The sequence below is a fragment of the Bubalus bubalis genome, chromosome 2, assembly GCF_019923935.1.
Source record: "Bubalus bubalis isolate 160015118507 breed Murrah chromosome 2, NDDB_SH_1, whole genome shotgun sequence".
In the NCBI taxonomy this organism is placed as follows: domain Eukaryota; kingdom Metazoa; phylum Chordata; class Mammalia; order Artiodactyla; family Bovidae; genus Bubalus; species Bubalus bubalis.
Genome location: NC_059158.1, coordinates 58,101,621 through 58,129,502, shown reverse-complemented (window position 1 = coordinate 58,129,502; position 27,882 = coordinate 58,101,621). Strand labels below are relative to the sequence as shown.

Below are 27,882 nucleotides of genomic sequence, written 5' to 3'. Positions count from 1 at the left end.
TAGGAAATAATATGCAGCTGATGAAAAATTTATGATAAATCATAACATCAAAGATTTCTTTTTTTTCCCCCAAGTTTTAAGTTATGACTTCAACAACAACAAATTAGAGACAGCTGCAGCTATACTCTTATCTCCTCCTAGACCCTGGAGTATGTTGAGGACAAAACTTCCATAATCACCCAGAAGATCAGATCAGATCAGATCAGTCGCTCAGTGGTGTCCGACTCTTTGCGACCCCATGAATCACAGCACGCCAGGCCTCCCTGTCCATCACGAACTCCTGGAGTTCACTGAGACTCACGTCCATCAAGTCAGTGATGCCATCCAGCCATCTCATCCTCTGTCGTCCCCTTCTCCTCCTGCCCCTAATCCCTCCCAGCATCAGAGTCTTTTCCAATGAGTCAACTCTTCGCATGAGGTGGACAAAGTACTGGAGTTTCAGCTTTAGCATCATTCCTTCCAAAGAAATCCCAGGGCTGATCTCCTTCAGAATGGACTGGTTGGATCTCCTTGCAGTCCAAGGGACTCTCAAGAGTCTTCTCCAACACCACAGTTCAAAAGCATCAACTCTTTGGCACTCAGCTTTCTTCACAGTCCAACTCTCACATCCATACATGACCACAGGAAAAACCATAGCCTTGACTAGATGGACCTTTGTTGGCAAAGTAATGTCTCTGCTTTTGAATATGCTATTTAGGTTGGTCATGACTTTCCTTCCAAGGAGTAAGCGTCTTTTAATTTCATGGCTGCAGACCCAGAAGATAAGACTATCTAAAGCGAAGACAGGGGCTTCCCTGGTCGCTCAGTGGTAAAGAATTCACCTGCCAATGCAGGAGCCACTGGTTCAATCCCTGATGTGGGGGAAGATGCGACGGGGCAACTAAGCTCGTGTGCGACAACTACTGAGCCTGCGCTCTAGAGTGCAGGAGCCCAGCTACTGAAACCCATGTGCCCCAGAGCCTGTGCTCCACAGCAAGAGAAGCCACTGCCATGAGAAGCCTGTGCAGTGCAATTCAAGAGTAGCCTCGGCACCAACAACTAAAGAAAAGCCTGCACACCAATGAAGACCCAGCACGGCCAAAATTAAATAATTTTTTTTTTTTAAAGGGAAGATGAGCAAGAGGCCAGAAATAGCAGTGGAGACATAGGTGGTGACTGGGAATTAGCGTCCTTTTCCTCTTGGTGTCAAGCAATAGTCTGCAACTTTCATTAACTCACTGGTGCTCACAGAAGCATCTGCTGAACCACATTTGTTGCTGTTTCCAAGGTAAAATTTAGCTGTATATTCAGGTAATATATTTAACTTGTGGAAAAAAAAAAAAAAAAGAGGAAAAATATTTGATCCCTGGTCAGGGAACTAGATCCCACATGCATGTTGCAACAAAGACCCAAGATCCAGAGTATCTCAACTAAGACCAAGTGCAGCCTAAGACAGAAACAAACAAATATTAAAAAATAAAGCTGTGTGAACAATAACAGCCAAAACAGCAGTTCAGTATATGTTCTTTCTAATCTTCCAATGTGTTCTTTCGACACTTCCTTTGTAGAAATTTGAAACTGATCACACTAAGCAAACATTTCAGTAAACATTTCAGTGTCAGCATATCCTGTAGGGAAGAAACACTTTTCTTTTCATGAAAAGCACTTAGGATAAAAAGTTCAGTAACTATAAAGACATTTGAAAGCTAAAATTATTTTTAAGTTGTAAAGTGTTAGGATTATATACTTGTTTCCTAATATTACCTGAGTAATGATGAACTTTATGGATCATAGAAGGAAGTCACTAAACAAAAGAGAACACAGTATAATTTGCATATGAAAGATCTACTTGTTTCCACTGGCCTTTCCAGTCTCTTGGCTTAAGGTTTTACCAGAACAGGTAGGTAACATGAGGTATGGAGGGTGTGGTTTCGGGAAAGAATTGGATTCTGCATATTAGACATCTTAAACAAGCTTCTTAAAGTTCTATTTTTGAATGCCTAAGAAGTTTAAAGAATTTTAATGCGCCTTTCCCTATGAAATTAGTATCATACTCATGTTTGCCATGTAATATCCAAAAGATAGATTATAAAATTAACAGTTCTAAAAAAAATGCTGGGCAAATGTATTTCAAAGCAAAAATCAAAAAAGGAAAAAGCAATGAGGATATAAATATTAGAAATATAAGCTAAAGAGTATCAAGGGATCTCCAACAAAAGTTGATTTTAGGACTTTCCATGGATAGCTAAAGTAAACAATATTGAGGAATGTTTAACAATTGGAGGAAATGACTCATTGATAATATGCTTGTTCCAGAGGTTAACCTTTGTACTTGAACAACAGAGAATTCTAACCTTATCAGCAGGGACTGAGCTGGGCAGTTAATTTAAAAAGTGTTCAGATGAAGCAAGGCAATCCAGTGTCCCTACCCTGAATGTTTTGCTCTCAGTTTCCAGCTTTTAATTCCCTTGAGACAGAGGAGAGCGCAGATCCTAAGTATCCATATATAATACTTCAAGGCTTTGATTTTTATTATGTTTCACATCTGGAGAAGGACATGGCAGCCCACTCCAGTGTTCTTGCCTGGAGAATCCCAGGGACGGGGGAGCCGGGTGGGCCGCCGTCTATGGGGTAGCACAGAGACGGACACGACTGAAGTGACTTAGCAGCAGCAGCAGCAATGTTTCACATCTTGGAATTCAGTAATCAGCCCTTCTATGGAAAGGTAAGTGAAAAAAAGATAATTCCCATTTTATGAAGTTTACTGCATGTATGTGTTTGGGTTTTGTTTGTGTGTGTAGAGTGTGAGAGAGTCAAGATAAACACTCAGGCCTGGTGAGACTCTGATAGAGATAAGCCTATGTTCCCATATACTGGGAAGTGCCTATAAATATATCTGCATGACTTGTTCTAGAAATTAACCCTTTGCTTTTGTGGGATTTCAGCTATGTGTAGCCCTCGATACCACACTCAAAGCCCCCTACTTTATATAGTTTAGTTAATTTCACTGTAATTTAAGAAAAATTCAAGGAGTTTTAAATATTCTGTCAAAAACATTAAGGATTCTTCTTCCCCTAAATTCTTCCATAAACCATGGATATGCTTTATTTTCATGAGTTGTTCCGTCTTTTCTAAGGCGAGTATAAACGATTTATATTAACTAATGATTTTTTTCGCTGAGTCTTCATTACAGCACACTGGGTACTGAGTTGTGGCTCGAGCTCCAGAGTGCAGGCTCGGGAGGTGTGGCACACCCACTCCGTTGCTCTATCACAAGTGGTGTCTTCACAGAGCTGGGGTTGGCCCCCTGTCCTCTGCACTCGCAAGTGGATTCTTATCCCCTCACCACCAGGGAAGTCCTATCAGTTAATGATTTTTAAAGGGAAACAAAAATAAGATTGTGCAATATGGTGCTAGAAATCTCATAACTAAATCAATTCAAGTTTAGTTCTTGTTTGAATAACCTACATTTTTGCCTATTTTTTAGCTACCTAACATCCTATGGTTGAGTCATTTTTACAGATGCCTAACAGATAAGATATAGGTGGCAAATGCTCCAAAACCCATTACAATGCAGCGGATTACAGTCAACACCGATTTCAAGTTTGCAACAGCTGATTTCAAGCTCTGAAGTGTGGCAGGGACAGGCGTGTAACACTGACCCATGTGACAACAACTGGTGGCCTCAGTGCTAGCTTGACATGACTGAGTGAAGGATACGGCTGAGTCTAGGGGGCTGTGAGCACTCCCTGCTGACACTACTTACTGACCCTTATGCTAGACGTCTTGGCTAATATGTCATTAAAAATCACATTTCAAAGGAATATTTAATGATATGGTGAAATGCTCATAAATGATGATTAAAGAGCAGTTTACAAAACAGTATGTTTGGTAATATTTGTGGAAATAATATATATACACACACACACACACACAGAAAAGATGGAAAGTTATAATCCAAAATGTTAACAGTCACAGAATTTGGGATGCGTTTTGTTTCATTCTTTACATTTTCCATATTTTCTCAAAGTTTCTACAACTTGTCTTCATAATGCATTGTTTTTATAACCAGAACAGTGGTTAATAAATTTCATCTAAAAACAAATATTTTGAATATTTGAAAGGAATTTTGATGAAGAGTTACCCAGTTTGCTATTAAAAAGCTATGCCAGGAACTTCCCTGGTGGTCCAGTGGTTAAGAATCTGCCTTGCAATGCAAGGGTCACAGGTTCAGTTTCTGGTCTGGGAACTGAGATCCCACATGACGAGGAACAACTAAACCCACATATTGCAATTACTTAGTCTGAGTGCTGCAACTAAGACGTGATGCAGCCAAATAAATAAATACAATAAATAAAAAGCTATGACTTTGGCACAGCAATTCAGAGGTGGATGAAGATGAACAAAAACAAATAGAGGATCCAGAAATATAGCCTAGTGCATAAAAGAATTTAATACATGATCTATTTGTCATCAGAGATTAGTAGGAAAAGGATGTCTGTTCAATAACGATGTCAGGAAAACTGGCTAGATTTTTGAGCTGGGGAAATCAATTTAGAGCATCCCAAAATAACCTCTAGGGACTTCCCTGGCAGTCCAGTGGTTAAGACTTTGCCTTCCAATGCAGGTTGGATCCCTGGTCAGGGAGCTAAGAGCCACATGCCTCCCGGCCAAAAAAAAAACAAGACAAAACAGGAGCAATATTGAAACAAATTCAATAAAGACTTAAAAAACTTACAGATTACTAAAGACTTAAATCTAAAATATCAAATAGTGAAAAATAGCAGGAGAAATAAAAGTGAATATTGATCTGATCTTTGGTTGTAAAACGATTTTCTAGGCATAAAAACAAAGACTCATAGATTTGACTACACAAAAAAAATTTTTAATTTGTAATAAAAATTCATCATAACAAATTACTCACAACAAATGTGACAAAGAGTTGCCATATGCACTATATTATTAATTGAATTAAACAGGGTCAATAGTAAGACTACAATATTACTAGTTTGTGAGCTCCATTAGGGCAGAGGCATAATTGTATTGTTTATCATTTATATCCATTAGCATAATACCTAGATACAAGGAATTATATGTGGAAGCTGCTGTATAACACAGGGTCGTCTTGTGTTGGAGTGGATGGAAGAGGAGAGGGGCGTCTCAAAAACGAGGGGATATACATATATGTGGGCTTCCCTGCTGGCTCAGACAGTAAAGAATCTGCCTGCAATGCAGGAGACCCAGGTTTGATCCCTGGGTCGGGAAGATCCCCTGGAGAAGGGAATGGCAACCCACTCCAGTATTCTTGCCTGAAGAAACCCATGGACGTAGAGGATCTGTCTGGTAAGCTAGAGTCTATGGGGTCACAAAAGAGCAACTAACACTTTCACTTATGACTCATTCACATTGTTGTACAACAGAAACCAGCACATTGCAAAACAACTATCCTCCTTATATACAATAACTAAAAAAAAAAAATATGTATTGAATAAATAAAAAATGGTCAAACATGAAAATGCAGCTAAAAACAGGTGGGAAGGAAGAGGATAAAAGGAAATATAAATGGCAAATAGACAAGGGAAATAAATTCACTAATAATAAAAATGCAATTAAAACTGTGATGAGAAACTAGGAAACGTGGGGGGGTGGTTTGTATTTCATAATAGACGCAGTAACGAGAAAAGCAAGATCATTCACAGTGAGGAGGGTTTTGAAGGGCAATGGGCAGAATCATATGGTTGACCATGTGATTCTAGGAATCTAACCTAGAGACATATACTAGACACTTGATATCTATGAAGGATATATCTTCCAGACCCTTGTACTCTCCAAATCTGTATTTTTAAACTGTGTTCCAAGGAGCCCTGGGATTCTGCAGGCATGTCCTAAGGTCTGGTTCAAAGATGAGAAAGAAGCTTCTCCCAAATCTATATATGACTTTTGTCTCATTTATATGGTATACCTGATATTTAAGAATATTTCCTTAAAGATTCCACTGAAAACATCAAATTTTAACACCACCATACTGCAGTGTATGATGTCTTCAATAAAATGCAACTGAGTTTCTTGTCAAAAAACGTATGGAGAAGTGGAGAACAATAGTCCGAGGGTTACATTCCCAAACACTGGCCTCACAGTAATTCAAATTCCTGCTTCAGGAAACTTGTAAATCATTCTACAATTACCTTGTCAATACCTGAAAGCTCAGATGTAAAATATGATGCATACAAAATAAAAGATTTGTGTTTTACGGTGTTCACCAACGTGCCTTCCCTGGTGGCTCAGATGGTAAAGTGTCTGCCTACAATGCAGGAGACCCGGGTTCAATCCCTGGGTCAGGAAGATCTCCTGGAGAAGGAAATGGCAACCCACTCCAGTATTCTCGCCTGGAAAATCCCATGGATGGAAGAGCCTGGTAGGCTACAGTCCATGGGATCGCAAAGAGTCGGACAGAGCGACTTTCTTTCATTTTCACTTTCAATGTTCTTTAATCCATCATTCTGTCTTAATGGGAACCAACTTCCACTTAGATGCTGCAACAGAAGAGATTTTATTGAGCTGACTATTTATAGAAATTTATGGTTAGGTTTGGAGAAGGCAATGGCACCCCACTCCAGTACTCTTGCCTGGAAAATCCCATGGATGGAGGAGCCTGGAAGGCTGCAGTCCATGGGGTCGCTGAGGGTCGGACACGACTGAGCGACTTCCCTTTCACTTTTCACTTTCATGCATTGGAGAAGGAAATGGCAACCCACTCCAGTGTTCTTGCCTGGAGAATCCCAGGGACTGGGGAGCCTGGTGGGCTGCAGTCTCTGGGGTCACACAGAGTCAGATATGACTGAAGCGACTTAGCAGCAACAGCAGCAGCAGGGTTAGGTTTAGGGCTGGGTGAAGGGAAAGAACTCAACGTGAAGGTACTCAAATCTTGCAACAGTAAGAAGCTGTTACCACTGCTAGGACTGAAGGGATAAGGTTGTTTTTAGTTGCTAAGTCATGTCTGATTCTTTTGTGATTCCCATAGACTGTAAACTGACAGGGTCCTCTATGTGAGATTTCCCAGGCAAGAAATACTGGAGTGAGTTGCCATTTTCTTTTCCAGGGGATCTTCTCGACCCAGGGATTGAACCCATATCTCTAGCATTTGTTTGCAGATTCTTTACCACTGAGCCATGAGGGAAGCCCAAGGGATAAGTGGGGATAAGTGTGTGATAAGGGATAAGTGTGTGTGTGTGCTCAGTTGTGCCCGACTCTTTGCAAACCCATGGTCTGTAGCCCACCAGGCTCTTCTGTCCATGGAATTTTCCAGGCAAGAATAACTGGAGTGGGTTGCCATTTCCTACTCTAGGGGATCTTCCCAACCGAGGGATTGAACCCGAGTCTACTGCATCTCCTGCATTAGCAGGCAGATTCTTTCACCACTGTGCCATCTGGGAAGCCCCAAGGGATAAGGGGAGGAGATCAAATTAGCACAGTGGGCCTGGTAGGCTGCAGTCCATGAGGTCGCTAAGAGTCGGACATGACTGAGCAACTTCACTTTGACTTTTCACTTTCATGCATTGGAGAAGGAAATGGCAACCCACTCCAGTATTCTTGCCTGGAGAATCCCAGGGATGGGGGAGCCTAGTGGGCTGCCGTCTATGGGGTCGCACAGAGCTGGGCATGACTGAAGCGATTTAGCAGCAGCAGCAGCTGCAGGGGCTGCCTTGCAGGAACCCTAGAGGCCCAAAACATCAAAAAAAAAAAAAAAAAAAAAAGAGGTGGGGGAAAAAAATCCCCCAACCTTCCTCCTTTTTCCTTTTGCTACTCTCCAATCTACTGTTGGGCTTCCCTGAGAGCTCAGTTAGTAAAGAATCTGCCTGCAATGCAGGAGACCCCGGTTTGATTCATGGGTTGGGAAAATCCCCAGGAGAAGGGATAGGCTACCCACTCCAGTATTCCTGGGCTTCCCTTGTGACTCAGCTGGTAAAGAATCCGCCCACAATGCGGGAGGCCTGGGTTTGATCCCTGGGTTGGGAAGATCCCCTGGAAAGGGAAAGGATACCCACTCCAGTATTCTGGCCTGGAGAATTCCATGGACTGTATAGTCCATGGGGTCTCAAAGAGTTGGACACGACTGAGCAACTTTCACTTTCAATCTACTGTTGGTTCACCCACTGCCCAGTCCTCAGAGGAAGCCAGCTGGCAAGAGAGCCCAAAGAAAATAGTCTCTGAAAGTTCTGCCTTTTGAGGACAGAGTACGGCAAAGAAGGAAGGAAACCGGATCTGGCAGACAGCAAGTGGGAAATAACCAGCATACTTACAACAGGGGATACTGAGAACCCAGATGTCCAATAACAGCGGAATGCATAGCTAAATAAAGGTACTGACCATTCTCCAGTGAAATAAATAATGGTACTCAAAAGATCATTGTGTATTCAGGGAGTACACAGAGAGGGAAAGTGAATTTGGGGGAACTTTTCTCAAACCGTCAACTAAAGGCCTTGTTGTTGCTCAAGCAAAGTTTCTATTTTTACTTATTTCACAATTACATATTCACTATTGGAAGCATATACATACAACAAAAAGCCCCAGATAGCTACAATCTCACCCCTACCCCAAGGTCACTATCAATGTCTTATAATATCGACAGCTTGTATTTTTCCAGTTCTTTTTCTATGCATATATACACATAATTGGGCTTCCTTGGTAGCTCAGTCAGAAAAGAATCTGCCTGCAGTGCAGGAGACCCAGGTTCCATCTGCGCGTCAGGAAGATCCTCTGGAGAAGGAAATGACAACCCACTCCCGTATTCTTGCCTGGAAAATCCCATGGACAGAGGAACCTAGTGGGCTACAGTCCATGGGGTTGCAAGAGTTGGACATGATTTATCAACTAAACCACCACCACCATACACATAATTATGTTGTATTTGGGATAACATAGTGTTCTTGCCTGGAGAATCCCAGGGACGGGGGAGCCTGGTGGCCTGCCATCTATGGGGTCGCACAGAGTCGGACACGACTGAAGCGACTTGCAGCAGCAGCAGATAGTCTTTGGTAAACTGTATTTTTCCATTTAACAAACCATGAACACTGTATCATGCAACAAATATCATTCTGAAAATTTTTTAAACATTTAGAAACTTTTAAAAAACTTGTTTCACACTTGGTTGGAATGAATTTCTATCCTCAGACATTTAGTTGCTTTCTTTTTGACTATTACCAAATTCACCATGATGAACTTTCTTGCAGTCAACCCTTTGCACGCATTACTGACCTCAGGCCAATTTCAGGCCACAACCAGTTTTTCTACAACATTCAAGCTAATGGCGCTCATATTTTTGCAGAGTTAAAAAAAAAAACCACAAGACAAAGAAGAAAAGCAGGAGAGATGTATGTGGCCGGCAAAGCCTAAAGTAGTTACTGTCTGGATTTTTACAGAAAATATTTGTCAATCCCTGCATTATGAATTCCCAGAAATGTAATTTTTGAGTCCAAGGGTGTGAACATTTTTGAGGCTTTGATTGCATTCTGCCAAACTGCCCTCCAGAAACACTGAGGTAAATTATGCTTTTCTCAGCAGCGAGCTTGTTCATTTGCCATACATCCTGTCTCAAGGGTCGGTGGCCCGAATCATTAGCTCTATTCCCTCACTTCCTTGAAGGTGCATTATAATTCTACATTTTCACTTCTCTTAAAAATACTTTGGCCATTTGCATTTGACTTTCATGATTTAACTAATTTATATTTTGCCCATTTTTAAAAACAAGATATTTTAAGATCTTATTAAATGAGGATGTTACTTTCATCTTTCATATATAATGCACATTTTTAAAAGATTTTTTTAATGTAGACCATTTTTAAAGTTTTTATGGAATTTGTTGCAATATTGCTCCTGGGTTTTTTGGGGGGGCCACACCACACGGCATGTGAAGTGTCTGACCAGGGATTGAACCTAAGCCTGCTGCAGTGGAAGCGTGGAGTATTAATCACTGGACTACGGGAGGCACTGCTTGCTGCTTCTGTTCTATGGTTTGGTTTTTTGGCCACAAGGTATGTGGAATCTTAGCTCCTCAACCAGGGATGGAACCCACAGTCCCTACACTGGAAGGGGAAGTCTCGACCACTGGACCACCAGGGAAGTCCCTATATTGTATATTTTGGAGTAAGTTTTACTTTTACCGTATGGGTTTCTTTGATGAAAGAAGTTAAAAATTCCATAATCAGATCTGTCACTTTTCCTTTGTAATTTTATCCTTTGTTCCACACTTACTTTGAGATGAAAAGCAATTCACTTATATTTTCTCTTTGCACTTTTAAGATTTTTTTCTTTTCACTTTTAAGATTTTTTAAAAACTTTAAATTGTGCTCAAATTTAGTGTCTTAGAATTTTTTAAAAGTATGAACAGGTAAAATAATGTGAGTCCCGGAGTCATACTGCTGAGTTCTAACGTGGTCTCACCACTCTGGGCTTTCCAGGTAGGGCTAGTGGTAAAGAACCTGCTTGCCAAGGCAGGAGACATAAGAGACTTGGGTTCAGTCCCTGGGTTGAGAAGATCCGCAGGAAGAGGGCATGGAACCCACTCTGTATTCTTGCCTGGAGAATCCCATGCACAGACAGTCCATAGGGTCCCAAAGAGTTGGACATGACTGAAGCAACTTACCACACATGCATGCTACATAGTTGAGTAAATTGGTTAACCTCTCTAAGTCACAGTTTTGTTGTTTATTAAATTGAGATTAACAGTAATCCTACCATAGGATTGATATAGGAATGAATAGCTATAAAAGACAAAAGCACTTAGCTCGTGCCATTAGCTATTATCATAGCAGCAGAGAATACTCCAGGCAAAATAAATAACATATATAAAGGCACAAAGGAATGAAACAAATTTATGCATTTAGGAAACTAGATGTGGTGTGGTAAAACGGTGTCAAGTGTGAGGGGGCGAGGTTGACAGATTGGAGGGGGAGAGAAGCTTTGCCAGAAGCTTGCTCTCCATAGGACTGCGGAAGGGGGAGCCAGTGAAAGCTTTTAAGCAAGCAACCCACTGAGACGTGCAATGTAGGGTGAGCTCTGTGGTAGTAAAGTGGAAAGTGGAATAGATTCAGTTGCAGATGATCACAGCTTTGTCACAAAAACATCCTGCTCCACCCTTCACTCCCCCAGTTCCTCCTCCCTCGGGGCAAATTCTTTGCTCTCACTATTCTGGTATTTACTTCTTTATTGCCAAATATCATGTTCAAACTATTTCTTGACCTTTGTCCATCAAAGATAGAAATGGGATAATGATAAATAAACAATAACAAAGGAAATGGACCTAACGAGCCCTAAGGGGATGGATCTAAAAAATGAATCTGGAGAGACAAGAAAGAATGAATCAGCTGGACTTGCTAGTGAGTGAAAGCCTGGTAATGGAGTGGGGGTGAGAAGGGGTGGGGAGGAGAAGTTGTCTCAGTCAGACATCACAGAAGCAGGCTGGGAGCAAAATGATGTGTTCTGTCTGGGAGACTAACCTTTCAAGCATCATTTCCTGGACTATGACAAGTTGAGCATTGCGCCAGGCCCCTGTCTTGGTGGTTCCCCACTGCTGTGAGGACCAGGTCTTGATAACTCAGGAGGTTTGGGGAAATGGGGATCAGAAAATCCCGTAGCTAGAACACTAAAACAGAGCACTGTAATTTCATGCCAAGGAATGAGTATATAGACAGTGGTCTCCTCTGCCCTCCAAGGTGGAAGGGCCCAGTCCCTCCTACATGAGCCTGTTTGCCATTTGGGGTCCTGCAGACGTGATCATTTCTTAGGTGTGCCATGAAGTGATAGGATGTGTGAAGGACTTTAGAAGGCCCAGGGTGCTCACTAACCACATCCAGCCTGCTGGGCCGCCGGCCAGCCCCCCTTCTATTCAAAACTCTGTAGCCCTTTAAAAATGTCTACCCTTCTCCCTGTCACCACTCATTCCTATCTCCACCCAGCATTCAAAACCATCCTTAAGGTATGCTGAATCCCACAGTTTAAAGCGTTTAAGAGAGACGAGTTTCCTACCCACGGTGTGCTTCCGGTCAAGGTGGCCTTAGGCCCACACCTAAGTCAAGCGCCCAGGAGAGGCTGCGCGGGTTTGCCGAACAACCCGCACGCTTGACATTTCTAGTAGAACAATGGGACCCCATTGTCACCCTCAGGAAGTCCATCTTCACAGCTGCCAACCCGTTCGTCAAACCCATAATCCTCAAAAAAAAGGGGGGGGGGGAGGGAGGGAAGAATGGAGGAGGAAGATACTAAAACCGAATTTGTGGGCGATTGCAAGAACAAAACAGTAACAGTGGATTAGGTGACCCTGGAGCCCTTCTCTTCCTGGCACTCCCCTCTGAATCATCACGCTCCACTTGTGACGTTGCAGACTCGGGCAGACAGGCGTGGGATGCCCGCTTCGCCCCGGGAGCCTCGAGGCGTCACCGCGGCTTTCCACGCCGCGGTCCCGGGGGACGCGAGGGGGCGGCGGCTTGGCGGATGCTGCGGTCTGCGATCCCCGGCCGAGCCAGGCCGCGCGCCGCCCGGCTGCGCCTCGCTTTCGGACGACCACGGCCGCCCTCCCCGCCCCTCGCCCTGGAGCCGCGCCGGCGGCCGTACGCCCGGCGCCCCTTGCTAGCCTCGCACGCCGGGCCACCTCCTCCTCCGCATTTTCCGCCTCCTCCTCCCCCGCCTCTTCCGTTTCTGGAGGGAAAGGCTGCAGGCTCCTTCTGGGCTCCGCATCCCGGCTTAGGTAATACGTTTTCCTCTTTACGCGCCCCTCGCCCCGGCGCCACAACCTCCCTTCCTACTCGGATCTGGGTCTCCCCGCTGGGCGAACAGCACGCACTCATCGCCTCTCCGCACGGTAGGTGAGTAAATCTGGGTTGGGAGGGCGCCTTTCCTCTCCGTCCGGCCTGTGATGACCTCTGCCCACTGCAGCGAGCCCGCCACCCGGCCCGCTCGCTGCTGCTACCAGCCGGGCGGAGGAGCTCTCGAGTCCTCTGGCTCCCTCAGTTATGCAGAAACTGCCCGAAAGAAATAGACGGAAGGAAGAAAGACTGGCAAACAACTTTTTTTTTTTAATTCGATCATTAGCATTTTTAAGTCGTAGAAGCTGATCTGACTGTAGCCGAGCGCCGTGGTCCGGGTTCAACAGGTAGATGGCGTAGCTGTCAAGCGCCCCTTCGTTTTGCTTTGAGAGATGCTTCCAAGTGTCCACCGCTGTTGGCTGACGCTAGTGACATAAGATGAGTGTAAAATAAACATGAAGGGACTATATTTAGAAGTCTTTGCCTTCTTGCTTTTAATCCCCTGCATTTTGAAAGGCGGTTTTGTGAGATGTGCATAGTTACTTGGTGTGACCAGAGTAGAAGGGAAAATAGTTCACATGGGTTTGGCCGAATTAAGTATATTGTTAAGGCACAAAGAGCGTGAAAAAAAAGTCCTAGATTATTTATTACATTCATGAAGAATACATAGAAACGATTAGAGTATTTGGGGGATTTTTCCGTTTTAAAGCTACTTTTAAAGTGTTGAATAAGCAGAAGTTTGCCCGCTGTGTGAATGCGTTCACTTTCACAGAACAGTGGGTTAAGGCTGTGTGGATAGACCTCTTGAGTGCATCCCACATGTTGACTAAAACCTTTTTTTTTTACTTTTTTCCTGTGACTCCTAGCTTTAAAAATCAAAGAAGTTGATAAGGATCAGCCGTACTCAGCCTCATAATAGTCTAATGATGAAAATAATCTACCGAACCACTATTGACTGATGACTTAGCTAAGTGACCTAATTTTTTACTTTTTAAAATCGGGAATATTAGAGGGAGAAAGGTAAGAGAACAGTTCGTTTTTTCGAGGCAGATATTTGTATTCTTAGAATCTACTTTTAAGCTCTTGTGGATTTTTAAACTACTCTTGAAGTTAGTTCTTACTCATAGTCATGAAGAAGATTACGTAAAATGCATAAAGTTACAATTTATTTTTTCATAGAATAAGCTACCATTTCGTTTCAAGCTTTTGGACTAAATTACCACTTGGTTGGAAATTGCAGCTTGGACTCACACTATTTAATGTGAAATGTCTTATTATAGATTTAAATACAGCCATACTAGTGGTAGTTCTGAAAAAAAAAATCATGTCTAATTTGAAATATAAGGCCTGTTAGGGCGTCTTTGGGGTCGCACAGAGTTGGACACGACTGAAGCGACTTAGCAGCAGCAGCAGCAAACAAAAGCTTTACAGTATTCATTATACATTTATTTCTGTCTCTGATACCAATTAGAATATGTCTTAATCCATTTCATTTTGTAGACAAATTGCCTGAGATAATGGTGATAATAAAACCATGTGTCTTCATTTATTAAGTGTGAGGATGCTATATTTATGAAATTTTTCTAGATATGTGCCCTCAATAAATGTCCTTGTTAAAATATTTTGAATCTTAAGCATTAATTGCTTAAGCATTAATTAATTGCTTAAATTAATGAAGCAAATAAAACTCTCTAGATTGATGTTTTTGTTTGATTTGGAGTTTAGAGATGAAGGAAGAGCTGAGGGTACTTTGTTTCTCATCTCTCATGATTGGTGAGTAGCAGTCCCCAAACTTGTCTAATTTTTAAAATTACCCAGGGACTAAAGGGCACGTGAAAGGAGGGGAGGACAGCATTGGTTTTAAAAGACTTCCAGTTTGCTACCTGGGATTTCCTGAATCAGAATTTCTAAGGGAAAGAAGATACTTAAAATAGGTCAAAATGATAAAAATTTCAAAGGGCAAACCAGAACAAACACAAAAGGCAAGATTGGAAATCACAGATAGGCAATAACTGTTGCTGATATAATCTCTTACCATTCCTGAAGATAACATGTTCATAAATGGAAACTGTGGTTTTGCTAATGTGATAATGTCACACATTGAAGAAATCTGAAACTTTTATATCATTCTTAGTCAAGCCTTCCAGGGTGATTGAATTTAGCAAAGATTTTTACATATTCAGTCTCTTTTTTGTGGTAGGCAATCTTAATTTAAGTTCTTTAATGTTATAAGAGTATTTTATTAATGGATATTTAGTGCAGGTTCTGCTTTGTTGACAATGCCAAAGCCTTTGACTGTGTGGACCACAATACACTGTGGAAAATTCTGAAAGAGATGGGAATACCAGACCACCTGACCTGCCTCTTGAGAAACCTATATGCAGGTCAGGAAGCAACAGTTAGAACTGGACATGGAAAAAAAAAAAAAAAAAGAACTGGACATGGAACAACAGCCTGGTTCCAAATAGGAAAAGGAGTATGTCAAGGCTGTATATTGTCACCCTGCTTATTTAACTTCTATGCAGAGTACATCATGAGAAACGCTGGGCTGGAAGAAGCACAAGCTGGAATCAAGATTGCCAGGAGAAATATCAATAACCTCAGATATGCAGATGACACCACCCTTATGGCAGAAAGTGAAGAGGAACTAAAAAGCCTCTTGATGAAAGTGAAAGTGGAGAGTGAAAAAGCTGGCTTAAAGCTCAACATTCAGAAAACTAAGATGATGGCATCCGGTCCCACCACTTCATGGGAAATAGATGGGGAAACAGTGGAAACAGTGTCAGACTTTATTTTTCTGGGCTCCAAAATCACTGTAGATGGTGACTGCAGCCATGAAATTAAAAGACGCTTACTCCTTGGAAGGAAAGTTATGACCAACCTAGATAGCATATTCAAAAGCAGAGACATTACTTTGCCAACAAAGGTTCGTCTAGTCAAGGCTATGGTTTTTCCAGTGGTCGTGTATGGATGTGAGAGTTGGACTGTAAAGAAGGCTGAGCGCCGAAGAATTGATGCTTTTGAACTGTGGTGTTGGAGAAGACTCTTGAGAGTCCCTTGGACTGCAAGGAGATCCAACCAGTCCATCCTAAAGGAGATCAGTCCTGGGTATTCATTGGAAGGACTTATGCTGAAGCTGAAACTCCAGTACTTTGGCCACCTCATGTGAAGAGTTGACTCATTGGAAAAGACCCTGATGCTGGGAGGGATTGGGTGCAGGAGGAGAAGGGGACGACAGAGGATGAGATGGCTGGATGGCATCACCGCCTCGATGGACATGGGTTTGAGTGAACTCTGGGAGTTGGTGATGGACAGGGAGGCCTGGTGTGCTGCAGTTCATGGGGTCGCAAAGAGTCGGACACGACTGAGCGACTGAACTAACTAACTGTGAAAGTAATCTACAGCAAAACATTGTATCTGATCATTTCTCTTTCATATAACAGCCTTATTTGTTACTTCAGGGAGGACCAGCATGCAAATTTTAGTATCTTATTTATAACTTTTATTAAAATGACCCAATACCATCTAAAAGAAGAAAAAAAACAAAACAAAACTTGGGCATAAAATTGGTTAATTATATATGAAAACGAATTGACAAAGTAAAATATTAATTATCTATAAAAGAATTCATTCAGATGAATTACCACATGGAAAGTATTTGTTTCTTTCTGTCTCTATTCCTTTGGCACTCTGTCTTTTTTTTTTTGTTTTTCTTTTTGAAAGGTGGAAAAGAGTTCCTTGCTTTCTTGTTTTCATTTTAATCAGCTCAGTATTTAACATCTTTTAACTTAATTATCCAAGTTTAAATTAATGTAAGTATTTGCTAACTTTATCAATAGATACTTAAATTTGTCCTTTTCTTTACAAAGTGATGATGGTAGGTTTCCCTTGATACTAATGAGAGCTGTAATAAATAGCAAAGGATTAAATTCAAATGACTAAAGGAAAACGTTATTTAATATGGCTAAGGTAATCCTAATGTACTTAAACTTTAAAAAAAAAATCAGCGAAGGCGATGGCACCCCACTCCAGTACTCTTGCCTGGAAAATCCCATGGATGGAGGAGCCTGGTAGGCTGCAGTCCATGGGGTCACATAGAGTCGGACACGACTGAAGCGACTTAGTAGCAGTTTCAAAAATAGGATCTCATCTCCCAAGTTCTAGAAAACCCCTCTAGCTAACTCCTTGGAGTTTGCCACAATGACATATAACCCCATATAATCTCAGTTTGATCTGGGAATCATAAAAGATCTGTTTTTAAAATATGGCTGACTGTAAGCTTCCATGAATAGCAAAAAATGAGGGAAATAAAAATGGGAAAATGAGATCAAGAAGATAAATATTAACCAGCTTAGACAATTACCTATGGTTTCAGAATTAACAAGAATGCAAGCGCATTTAGTATATTAATGTATTAGTGGCTTTAATGAACCTTTTATATCTTTTTAGTATTTTGACCTTTTCAAGTAAAAGGTACTATTTCTTTGTGTTCCTTAAATATCTGTTAAAAATAAACATTCACCTCTACAAAATGGAAGTAGAATGATAAGATATAGGCTGCCAGAAATCCAGTCTGCCAAAATGACATATAATGTAATCTGTGGTCTTTGCTTTCTTGCTATAATATTCAGAGAATATATTTTAGGTCATGTAATTTATCACTGCAGAAATAAATAATAATAACCGTCTTCTAAAATGTTGTGTTAAGAACTCCTTTGAATCATGTTTCCTCACAATTATAATCCTAAAATTTACATAATGAATAAACCCTTACAGATTAATCTTAGTGCAATAAAATCCTTTTAAACTTGTTTATCTCAAATGGAATGATATCAGTCAGTTAAATTACAGAATTCCCACTGTGTATCATGAGGAGATAAAAAATTGTGTGTCCTGTTCTCAAGGAACTTAAAACCTCTTAGAGAGGGACCAATTAGAATTGGGGTCAGGGGCTTAGGCCTTCTTCACAAGGTTCACTAACCCAAACCGCTGTAACCCAGAAACACAATTTAAGTGTAAAAACCAGTGTGGGTACTTTTCTGGCAGTCCAGTGGTTAAGACTCCTTGCTCCCAATGCAGGGGGTATGAGTTCAATTTCTGGTTGGGGAATTAAGGTTCTGTATGCCACACAACACGGCCAAAACAATAAAACCAGTGTGATTGCAGTGTAAAATCAAATACAAGGTAAAGAGCTTAGTGCTCTTTTTCAACTTAATTTTCATGACTTCTCCCCAACCTTGTTTTTTTTTTCATTCAACCAACAATATTTATTATGCCATTCCTTATTAGGTTGATGATAAACATCAAAAGCTTTTGAAATGTACGTATTTTTGAACTTGTAATTTTGTGTTTTACTCTTTAAAAATCATAGTTAAATACATATAACATAAAATTACCATTTTAACCAATTTCAAGTATGCATTGCTCTTGCATTAAGTACATTTCCACTGTTATACAACCATCATCACTATCCATTTCCAGAACTTTCCTATCATCCCAAATTGAAACTCAGGATCCATTAAACAATAACTCCCCATTGCCAGCTTCTCCCAGCCCTGGTAACCACCATTCTACTTTCTGTCTCTATGAATTTAACTATTCTGGGTCCCTCATATAAGTGGAATCATACAATACTTGTTTTTTTTAAGCCTGGCTTCTTATAATTAGGATAGTGTTTCCAAGGTTCATGCATATTGAGGCATATGCCAGAAAATGTCATTCCTTTTTAAGGCTGAATAATATTCCCCAACCTGTTTTATCTGGAAAATGGATAATTAAAAAGTCAAAAAATTTGGAACTGGAACAGACCATAGAAATCATCTCCTCCAATCTCTCTGTCCTTTCTTTCTTTTCCTTTTTTATGTTTGCAAAAATGAGGAAAACAAGTCCCTGAGAGCTTACCCATGTGGCTAAGGTTTTACACCTGGTTGGTTAAAGTCCAAGCAGAGCCTAAAAACCAGCTCTCCTGTGGCCTAAACATGGCTCCTATAGACCATAAAAAGCAAGTGTTAAGTGAGTTGGTGCCAAAAGTAAGTGTTGCAAAGTTCAGAAGAAAAGATAAAATGACTAAAAATGTTACATTCAAAAGGAAACATTAAAAATGGATTTGAGGATTAATAAGATTAATGATATTCATGGAGAAAGCAACCTTAGATATGCAGATGATACCACTCTAATGGCAGAAAGTGAAGAACTAAGGAGCCTCTTGATGAAGGTGAAAGAGCAGAGTGAAAAAGCTGACTTTAAAGCCCAACATTCAAAAAACTAAGATCATGGCATATAGTCCCATCACTTCATGGCAAGTAAAAGGGGGGAAAAGTGGGAATAGTGACAGATTTTATTTTCCTGTGTTCCTAAATCACTGTGGATGTTGACTACAGCTATGAAATTAAAAGACCTTACTCCTTGAAAGGAAAGCTATGACAAACCTAGAGAGGAAAGACATCGCTTTGCCGACAAAGGTCCATACAGTCAAAGCTCCAGTCTTTCCAGTAGTCGTGTATGGATGTGAGAGTTGTACCATAAACAAGGCTGGGTGCCAAAGAGTTGATGCTTTCGAACTGTGGTGCTAGAGAAGAATCTCGGGAGTATTCTGAATATTCATTGGAAGGACTGATGCTGAAGCTGAAGCTCCAATACTTTGGCCACCTGATGCGAAGAGCCAACTCACTGGAAAAGACCCTGATACTGGGAAGGATTGAAAGCAAAAGGAGAAGGGACTGATAGCAGATGAGACAGTTAGATAGCATCACTAACTCAATGGAAATGAATTTGAGCAAACTCTGGGAGATAATTGAGGACAGAGGACCCTGGTGTGCTAGTGCATGAGGTTGCAAAGAGTCAGACACGACTTAGCTACTGGAAAACAACAAGATTAATGATAGGATTAACAGCTACCAAACTAATATTCTGCTGGAAAAGATTCTTTCTACAAGCCATACTTCTTGTGTCTTTTCTTTTTGTCTTGAATTAGGCATTACATTTTAAAATATTTTATTTTTTCCCACAATTAAGATAGCTACACTGAATCTACTTTCTTTTTTTTTTTAATATTCTGTATGATTTCAGGTTTCATTTCTGACACCTCGGTGGTATGCTAAAAACATCTTTTAGCATACAGAAGTTTAAGTGCGTAGTTGGAAGGTAGCGGATAGAAAAGAGCTTATAGTTAATGAAAATGTTTCTAACTCTGGAGGAGAGGATAAAAAGGAGTCACTATCAAATTTAAAAGTATTTCTAAATGGAATATTTTTTCATACTTTTCAAATGCATTCTGAGAAAACATTGAAGTCTATATTTCAATGGCAATATTATGCTAATGTGAAATACTTATTATGTAGATCAACTTTTTTTCCAGCACTTAATTTTTGTTACAAAAAAGGTCAATATAGTTGACCCTTAGCCAACCAAGGCAGTTGCAGTAGCTAATAGTGTTTCTCTGTTCTGCTCCTGAATACCCAGTGAGAGACATTACTGATGGTTGAACCTGGTGTTTCCTTAAATTGTTGAATAAAAATAGCTGAATAACATTCCCTGTCCTCAACCCAGATCTCCTGGATCAATATCTCCAGGGGAAGTCTAAAACTCTATATTTTTAATGAATGTTTCAATTAATTCTTGATCTTACTCATTTGGAAAACACTACTTTAGCACAAGCTCTCACTTAAAAGCTACCCAAATAACATTTGAGGATAGAGGCTATCTTTGTGATCTATTGCTTTGAGGCCCATCAGTGAGCAGAAATGTGGGCTAATGTGGTCCAAGAGCAGCCTCAGTAGGGCTAGGGTGAGGTAGACTGATCAGCCTAGAGACAGGCCTGTATGTCAACACTGTTTGAAGGATGGGAAGAAGGGAGAGAGAAATGTGAAGGTTAAATAGATGAATTTACATATCCCCTAGTTAATGTCTTCTCTAACGAAGCCAAATTAAATTTAACATTTTGGGCCATTTAATCAATGAAGTTAATTAAGATAGGTCACTGCCAGATGACAGAGCATGATATCAGAATCTTCTTTGGTGCTCAGAAATGTAGTTCAGTTGCTAATCATCCAGATACAGCTTTGGCTTGTTTTTGTAAATGAATGTAGGATGTATGTAGTGGTGGTGTTGGTTTAGTCACTAAGTTGTGTCAGACTCTTGCAACCCCAGGGACCTTCTCTGTCTGTGGAATTCTCCAGGCAAGAATACTGGAGTGGGTTGCCATTTCCTTCTGCAGTGGATCTTCCTGACCCAGGGATCAAACCCTGGTCTCCTGTGTTGCAGAGGGATTCTTTACTGACTAAGCTACCAGGGAAGCCCTGATTATATGTAGGCTTTGATATAAATAACTATGGGCCCATGTGCCTAATGGCACCTGTGAAATGACACTTGGGTATCAAACCAAGTGTAATAAACAATATGACAAAGGTGAATTTTGTGTTTACAAAGCTAAGAGGAAATTCTTCAGCCAACATTTATTGAACACCTCTGAGGTATGCGCTCAGAGTCATAAGAAACCACACACATTTAAATCTCCTGCCAGACAGAGCACAGAGAAGCAAACCAGTATACAGTGTGTTGGAGGGCTGGAAAAGAGATTTAGCATGCCTGCATTCTCCCATGGCCCTGGTACAAAAGATGGAGGGTCAGGCATGGCTCCTGGAGGAGCGAACTGTCACACGGACTCTCCTCTCTACACACACACCCTTTTAAAAACTTTTATTCAATTAGAAATACATGCAGAAAAGTATGCAAGGCCCGAGTGTGTAGCTTGATGCATGTAAACAAAGTCAGTCTGCCCACATAACCATCACTCAAATCCAGAACATTCCCAGTGCCTAAAGGCCCCATCATTTACCCCCATCAGTAAGTAATCCCTCCTCCTTCTCTAAGGGTAACCCCCATTGCAACTTCTAACACCATAAGTTAGTTTTGCCTTCTCTTGAACATCAACTAAATTAAATTGCTCAGTGTATTTTTTTTGGTGTCTGACTTCTTTCACTCAGCAGTATGCCTTTGTGAGATGAATCCATGTTATTGCCCAAAGCAGTAATTTAATAATTCTCACTGCTGTATAGTATTTTCTTCTGTAAGTCTGCCTCAGTTTATTTCATTTTATTGTTCATGGTCACTTGGGTTATTTCTAGTGTTCAGTTCAGTTCAGTTGCTCAGTCATGTCTGACTCTTTGCAGCCCCATGGACTGCAGCACACCAGGCTTCCCAGTCCATCACCAACTCCCGGAGTTTACTCAAACTCGTGTCCGTTGAATCAGTGATGCCATCCAACCATCTCATCCTCTGTCATCCCCTTCTCCTCCCACCTTCAATCTTTCCCAGTGTCAGGGTCTTTTCCAATTAGTCAGTTCTTTGCATCAGGTGGCCAAAGTATTGGAGTTTCAGCTTCAGCATCTGTCCTTCCAAGGAATATTCAGGACTGATTTTCTTTAGGTTGGACTGGTTGGATCGCCTCACAGTCCAAGGGACTCTCAAGAGTCTTCTCCAACACCACAGTTCAAAAGCATCACTTCAGGGCTCAGCTTTCTTTATAGTCCAACTCTCACATCCATACATGACTACTGGAAAAACCATAGCCTTGACTAGACAGACCTTTGTTGGCAAAGTAATATCTCTGCTTTTTAATATGCTGTCTAGGTGGGTCATAACTTTTCTTCTGAGGAGCAAGCATCTTTTAATTTCATGGCTGCAGTCACCATCTGTGGTGATTTTGAAATTATGCTGCTCATAAATATTGTATATGTCTTTTAATATACATGTGCAGAAATTTCTGTTGAGGACAAGGCTACAAGAGAAATTGCTGGGTCATAGGTCATTCTTATAGTCAACAAATTCTAGTTTTCCAACATGGTTGTACCAATTTCATTCACAGTGGAAGAGGCTCATTGCTTCACATCCTTAGCAAACCTTGACATTTTCAATCTTTACTTTTAGCTCTTTGGTCAGACATGCAGTGGTACCCTGTAGTGCTTTTTAAGTTGCATTTTCCTGATTATTAATTAATTATTAACATTATCTTTTATTATATTAATAAGTATTATCTTTTCATATATTTATTGGCCAGCTGAATAGCCCCTTTGATGAAGCATCTGTTCAAGTTTCTTGTCCTTGAATAGATTCTGAGAAGGCAAGTAGACATCAGGCATACAGGCAGGAGGGAACAGCATGTGTAAATGAATGATCTGCCCAGAGCGTGGGAATAAACAGACCAAGAGTGGGAGAGCAGCCCCTGAAGTGCCGGGCTTAGTCAGAGCCTGTGAAGTGCTGGCCATAGTATCGCAGATATCAAAGTAGAGCGACACAAACGAGGCACAGGCTGTGCCGTGCTGTCCCACTCAGTGGGTTTCGAGAAATGTGTGATGACCAAGTCTCTGAAAGCTGAACAAAGCTTATACACTGGGAGGACAACTCAACTTCCAATGAGCTGAAAGGTAGTTTATAAATCCCTGTTAGTGCTTGTGGTGTGGTCTTCCTTCTGGCCTAAGTGACCAGGTGGGCAGATGAGCGTCTCCTAGGGGTGTCAGGGGAGGCTGCTGTTAGCAAATTGCACATTCACCATCATCGGTTGATCTAGTTGAGCCCCTCTGTGTGGGCTCAATTCTGTATACCATCCTTTCTGCTTGGGCAGCTTCCATTCTTTAAACTACTCCCTGAAGCAGCCCTAAGCTGGAAGGGGATGAGGAACAAGGTCTCTGTTCCCCCTACAAGAGCAATGTGAGCTAAAGAGAGTTTTGGCCAGCCTCAGCATGTGCCTGCCCAGGGTGAGTCCTGGACAGCTGCACCCCGTGAGAGGTCACCAAAAACAGTTCTAGTGAAACACCCGGGTATCTCATGGAAGTTGAGCTGTTTTCCCCAACAGCAATAGCAGTCAGTCAAGGCCACCACACAGTCACTGCAAATTGCCAGTCCTCCAGGGATGAGTGAAAGCGTGAATTGAAGTCATGAATGGTGGGCATGGGGTGGAGTTGTCTAATGGGCAAGAATGTGGGCTCTGTAAAAGGAGTGGATTATCTGCAGGAAGGAATGACTGTCAACAGAAATGCTCTGACCTATTTGCCTACTCATTAGCGAGCATTTCTGTTTTGTTGATGCCCTCGTCTGTTTTGTCCCACTTCCATCCTCACGAACAACACAGGGCACGGCCAGCTTCCGGTACAACCAGGCCCCTCCCACAAGAACAGACACCGTTGGCCTTAGAATCTCTATAGATTTCCTGACGAAATGACCCCTTGACAGAATAATGACCCTCCGGAGCCATCTGTAGATAGTCTACCTTGAAGCCAGAGTAGTCTTCAACATCCAGGAGCCAGAGTTTCTACCCAGACGCCCAGAAACCGAAGCAATCAGATCCGGCCTTCATAAAGGAACTTTTTTCTGGGTCATTCGAATAATTGCAAGTAGATTCCAGCCTTTTGGATTTAATAGAGTAGTAAATTTTCAGAAAAGATTTCAGTGACCCGTAACAAAGCTGCCAACCTCTTATTTTTCAAGTAGGGACTGTGGTTGTGAGTTCTGTGAAACTATTTAATAGTCGTTGCTGTCATTTGTTACGGGCTTCCCATGTGGCGCTAGTGGTAAAGAGCCCGCCTGCCAACGCAGGAGACTTAGAGACACGTCTTTGATCCCTAGGCTGGGAAGATCCCCTCTACTATATGTAAGGCTCTGTGCTTGATCTTTAAGCATGTATGGTTTCTTATGACTCTGGGAGCATGTTCCACAAGATAAGTATTGTCTTCATATGGCAGATGAAGAAAGAGGGTAGGTAAATTACCTAATGCCACACAGCTAATTCGCAGAAGGCAGTGGCACCCCACTCCAGTACTGTTGCCTGGAGAATCCCATGGGCGGAGGAGCCTGATGGGCTGCTGTCTATGGGGTCGCACAGAGTCGGACATGACTGAAGCGACGTAGCAGCAGTAGCAGCAGTGAAGAATATTGGAGAAGGCGATGGCACCCCACTCCAGTACTCTTGCCTGGAAAATCCCATGGACGGAGGAGCCTGGTGGGCTGCAGTCCATGGGGTCACTAAGAGTCAGACACGACTGAGTGACTTCACTTTCACTTTTCACTTTCATGCATTGGAGAAGGCAATGGAACCCACTCCAGTGTTCTTTCCTGGAGAATCCCAGGGACGGGGGAGCCTGGTGGCCTGCCGTCTATGGGGTCGCACAGAGTCAGACACGACTGAAGCGACTTAGCAGCAGCAGTAGTACCTTATAGTAATAGTTTAGTGATTATTGATCCCATGATTGCTCATTTCTTCCCTTAGTTAACAACTAACAATTTATGAAGATTTTATTGGCTAGAGCACTGGCTTAGCCAATGAAGTTTGCTACCAGTTTTCTTGGGCTTGAATCTTGTCCTAGCCACTTCCCACCTGTGTGGTTTTGGGCAAATTACTTAACCCTCTTGTGCCTCAGTTTCTTTATCAGTTAAAATAGAGATAATAGTATTTTCTTTGTAGGGTTGTATGAGAATTAGAGTTAACAATATGTAGAGTGCTTAGAAGGATACCTGCCATAAACTAAGCACCTACTGCATACTGGCTGTTATTATTTTAGCCTGGGTCTGTTTCTGTGCATGGATAACTGAGAGCGCATGGTCCCACCGAGATGCCTGAGCCCCGCTGAGATTACCAGCACAGTATTGAAGGACGAACAGCCTTAAGAACAGTGGCCATTACATCTCAGTGCTGAGCGTCATCTAGGAAGCTGACAAACATACAAATTCCTGGGCCCTGTCTCCAGAGGTTCTGACTCTCTAGCTTGGGATGGAACCCAGAAATCTGTCTTGTAGTAGACACCTTAGGTACTTCTAACATGTGGTTCTCAGAACACCCATTAACCACTAATCCCAAGGATTTTCTTCCATATTCAAGGCTATTAAATTATGGTAAATGCAATAACTTACTTATCTGCTGCTGCTGCTGTTAAGTCACTTCAGTCGTGTCCGACTCTATGCGACCCCATAGACGGAAGCCCACCAGGCTCCCCCGTCCCTGGGATTCTCCAGGAAGGAACACTGGAGTGGGTTCCATTGCCTTCTCCAATGCATGAAAGTGAAAAGTGAAAGTGAAGTCGCTCAGTCATGCCCGAGTCTTCACGACCCCATGGACCGCAGCCCACCAGGCTCCTCCGTCCATGAGATTTTCCAGGCAAGAGTACTGGAGTTGGGGTGCCATTGCCTTCTCCAACTTACTTATCATGAGTCTGTAATAATTTTCACTTATAAAGTATTTGAAATGTTTAAATCTAACTTAGGTGAGTCATGAGTATATAAACTTCCTTTTAAAAATCATGTAAATAATAATGTCCACAAGTGTTAGTATGAGCTGTTAAGAAGCTCAAAGAAATTCTGTATTGGATATACAACTCAGTTTCTTCTAAGACAGTTTCTCGCACGTTGAGTCCTTCAAAGTGAGGGCAAATTGTCCAGTACGCCCCTGAGTGCTGCGGCCTGCAGAGTGAACCGAGTTGAGAACAGAGAGAGAGATTCGGAAGCAGTTAATGGAGAGAAACACAGAGGACGGGGCCTCGTTCATTCGGACAAAACAGTCCAGTCAGCCAGAAAGCAGCCGGCTAGCTGTGCAGATTAATTAGGAAGTCTTGCATGTAGATGATGATGGCTGGGAGAGATTTTTTTTTAAGGGTGCTTGGACCCTGGAGCTAAAGAAGTTCAGGGGGTGGCTTACAGAAAGCCTCATCCTGAGCTGAAACTGGGTGTTCAGCCTGGAGCTTGACAAGATACCGTAGTGTTAAAAGGGTGGTTAAGTTTGAGTGCTGGGATAACCTTGGAACTGAAAAACCTGATTTACTGTATTATGATGAATTCTGAAAATCTGTGCCCCTGTTAATTATGGGGCTGAAGTTTAGAGCTGAATTTTTTCCCCCGTTGGTCAAGTTGCTCTGCTCAGGTGACGTGAGAATACTCGTTATTGAGGAAATAAAGATCAGGTTCTCAGGTTCCAAGGGGAGACATACCAGATCTCTCAAAGGCTGTATAGAAACTTATCAGGACTAGGTTGGTGAGTTTTCTGTGTGAAGAGAAGGGTGGTGGTGATGCCTGGAGCTTGTAACCTGTGTAACTCACCTGAATGAGTTCTCAGGACATCATGGGGGAGACTTTTGGTTATTCAACGGTGTGGTGGTACGGTGTTTCTTTTAAAAAAGGTAATCAGTTTTAACAAAGTGGAGTAAAATAGACAATACTGGTATTTTTTAATAATATCCATGAGATGGAAGCTTTTATTTCTTTTGGCTGCACTGTGTGGCTTGTGGACTTTTTGTCCCTGACCAGGGATTAAACCTGGGCCCTCAGCAGTGAGAGCCTGGAGTCCTAATCACTGGACCGCCAGGGAATTCCCTGCTGGTATTATTAATCTAGGGGTAAAGAATCTGCCTGCCAATGCAGGAGACACAAGAGATGTGGGTTCAGTCCTGGGTGAGGAAGATCTCATAGTGGAGGAAATGGCAACCCACTCCAGTATTCTTGCCTGGGAAGTTCCATGGACAGAGGAGCGTGGTGGGCTACAGTCCGTGGGCTCACAAAGAGTCAGACATGACTGAGCACGCACACGCACACACGCGCACACACACACACACACTGACTGTTAATCTAGAAAGTTTTCTAATTGGACTCCTTAAAATCTTCATGCTGTTTTTAAGATAAAAAGTTACTTAGATACTCTTAGTTCATTAATTCTTTTCCCTTATAATAACTATATAATGCATACTAAGAAATAAAAATTATTGAATTTATATACTTGGAACTTATGTATTCTACTGATATATATATATATCCATGCATGTATATATTATATAAAACATAATTAATAGCATATAGATGCCATAAGTTATTTCTAAGTCAAGATGCCTCAGCTATATTAATATAATTATTTTTCTTAATGTTGAAGTTTGTTGACCAAAGTGATTTTTTTTAATGTATTTATTCCTTGGGGGGAAAGCTAAGGCAGGCAGGTGTTTTTAATTTCTAACTCCATCGTCTCTGTTATCTGGATTTGTGTTGTTGCCATAGTACCACTTTGTTTGGACAGATATCTTCGGGACTTGCGGTCCTTTGTGCTTAATTGTCCTAAAGCATTTTAACATAT

At 41.7% G+C, this 27,882-nt stretch overlaps 1 protein-coding gene across 5 annotated transcripts in view; it reads left to right on the top strand.

The window, feature by feature from the left end:
* The first annotated feature begins 2,380 nt into the window (after positions 1-2,380).
* Positions 2,381-27,882, top strand: part of INPP1 (inositol polyphosphate-1-phosphatase) — a 37,597-nt gene continuing 12,095 nt past the window's right edge. The window contains exon 1 of one of the 5 annotated variants that reach the window (XM_006067406.4): positions 2,381-2,704. In XM_006067406.4, the coding sequence (XP_006067468.3) occupies positions 2,660-2,704 (45 nt within the window). In that variant the 5' untranslated portion in view covers positions 2,381-2,659. Of the gene's footprint in view, positions 2,705-12,395; positions 12,840-25,997; positions 26,797-27,882 lie in introns of those variants that run through there. The other 4 variants (XM_025273356.3, XM_025273360.3, XM_044932451.2 and 1 more) reach the window with 4 other exon arrangements.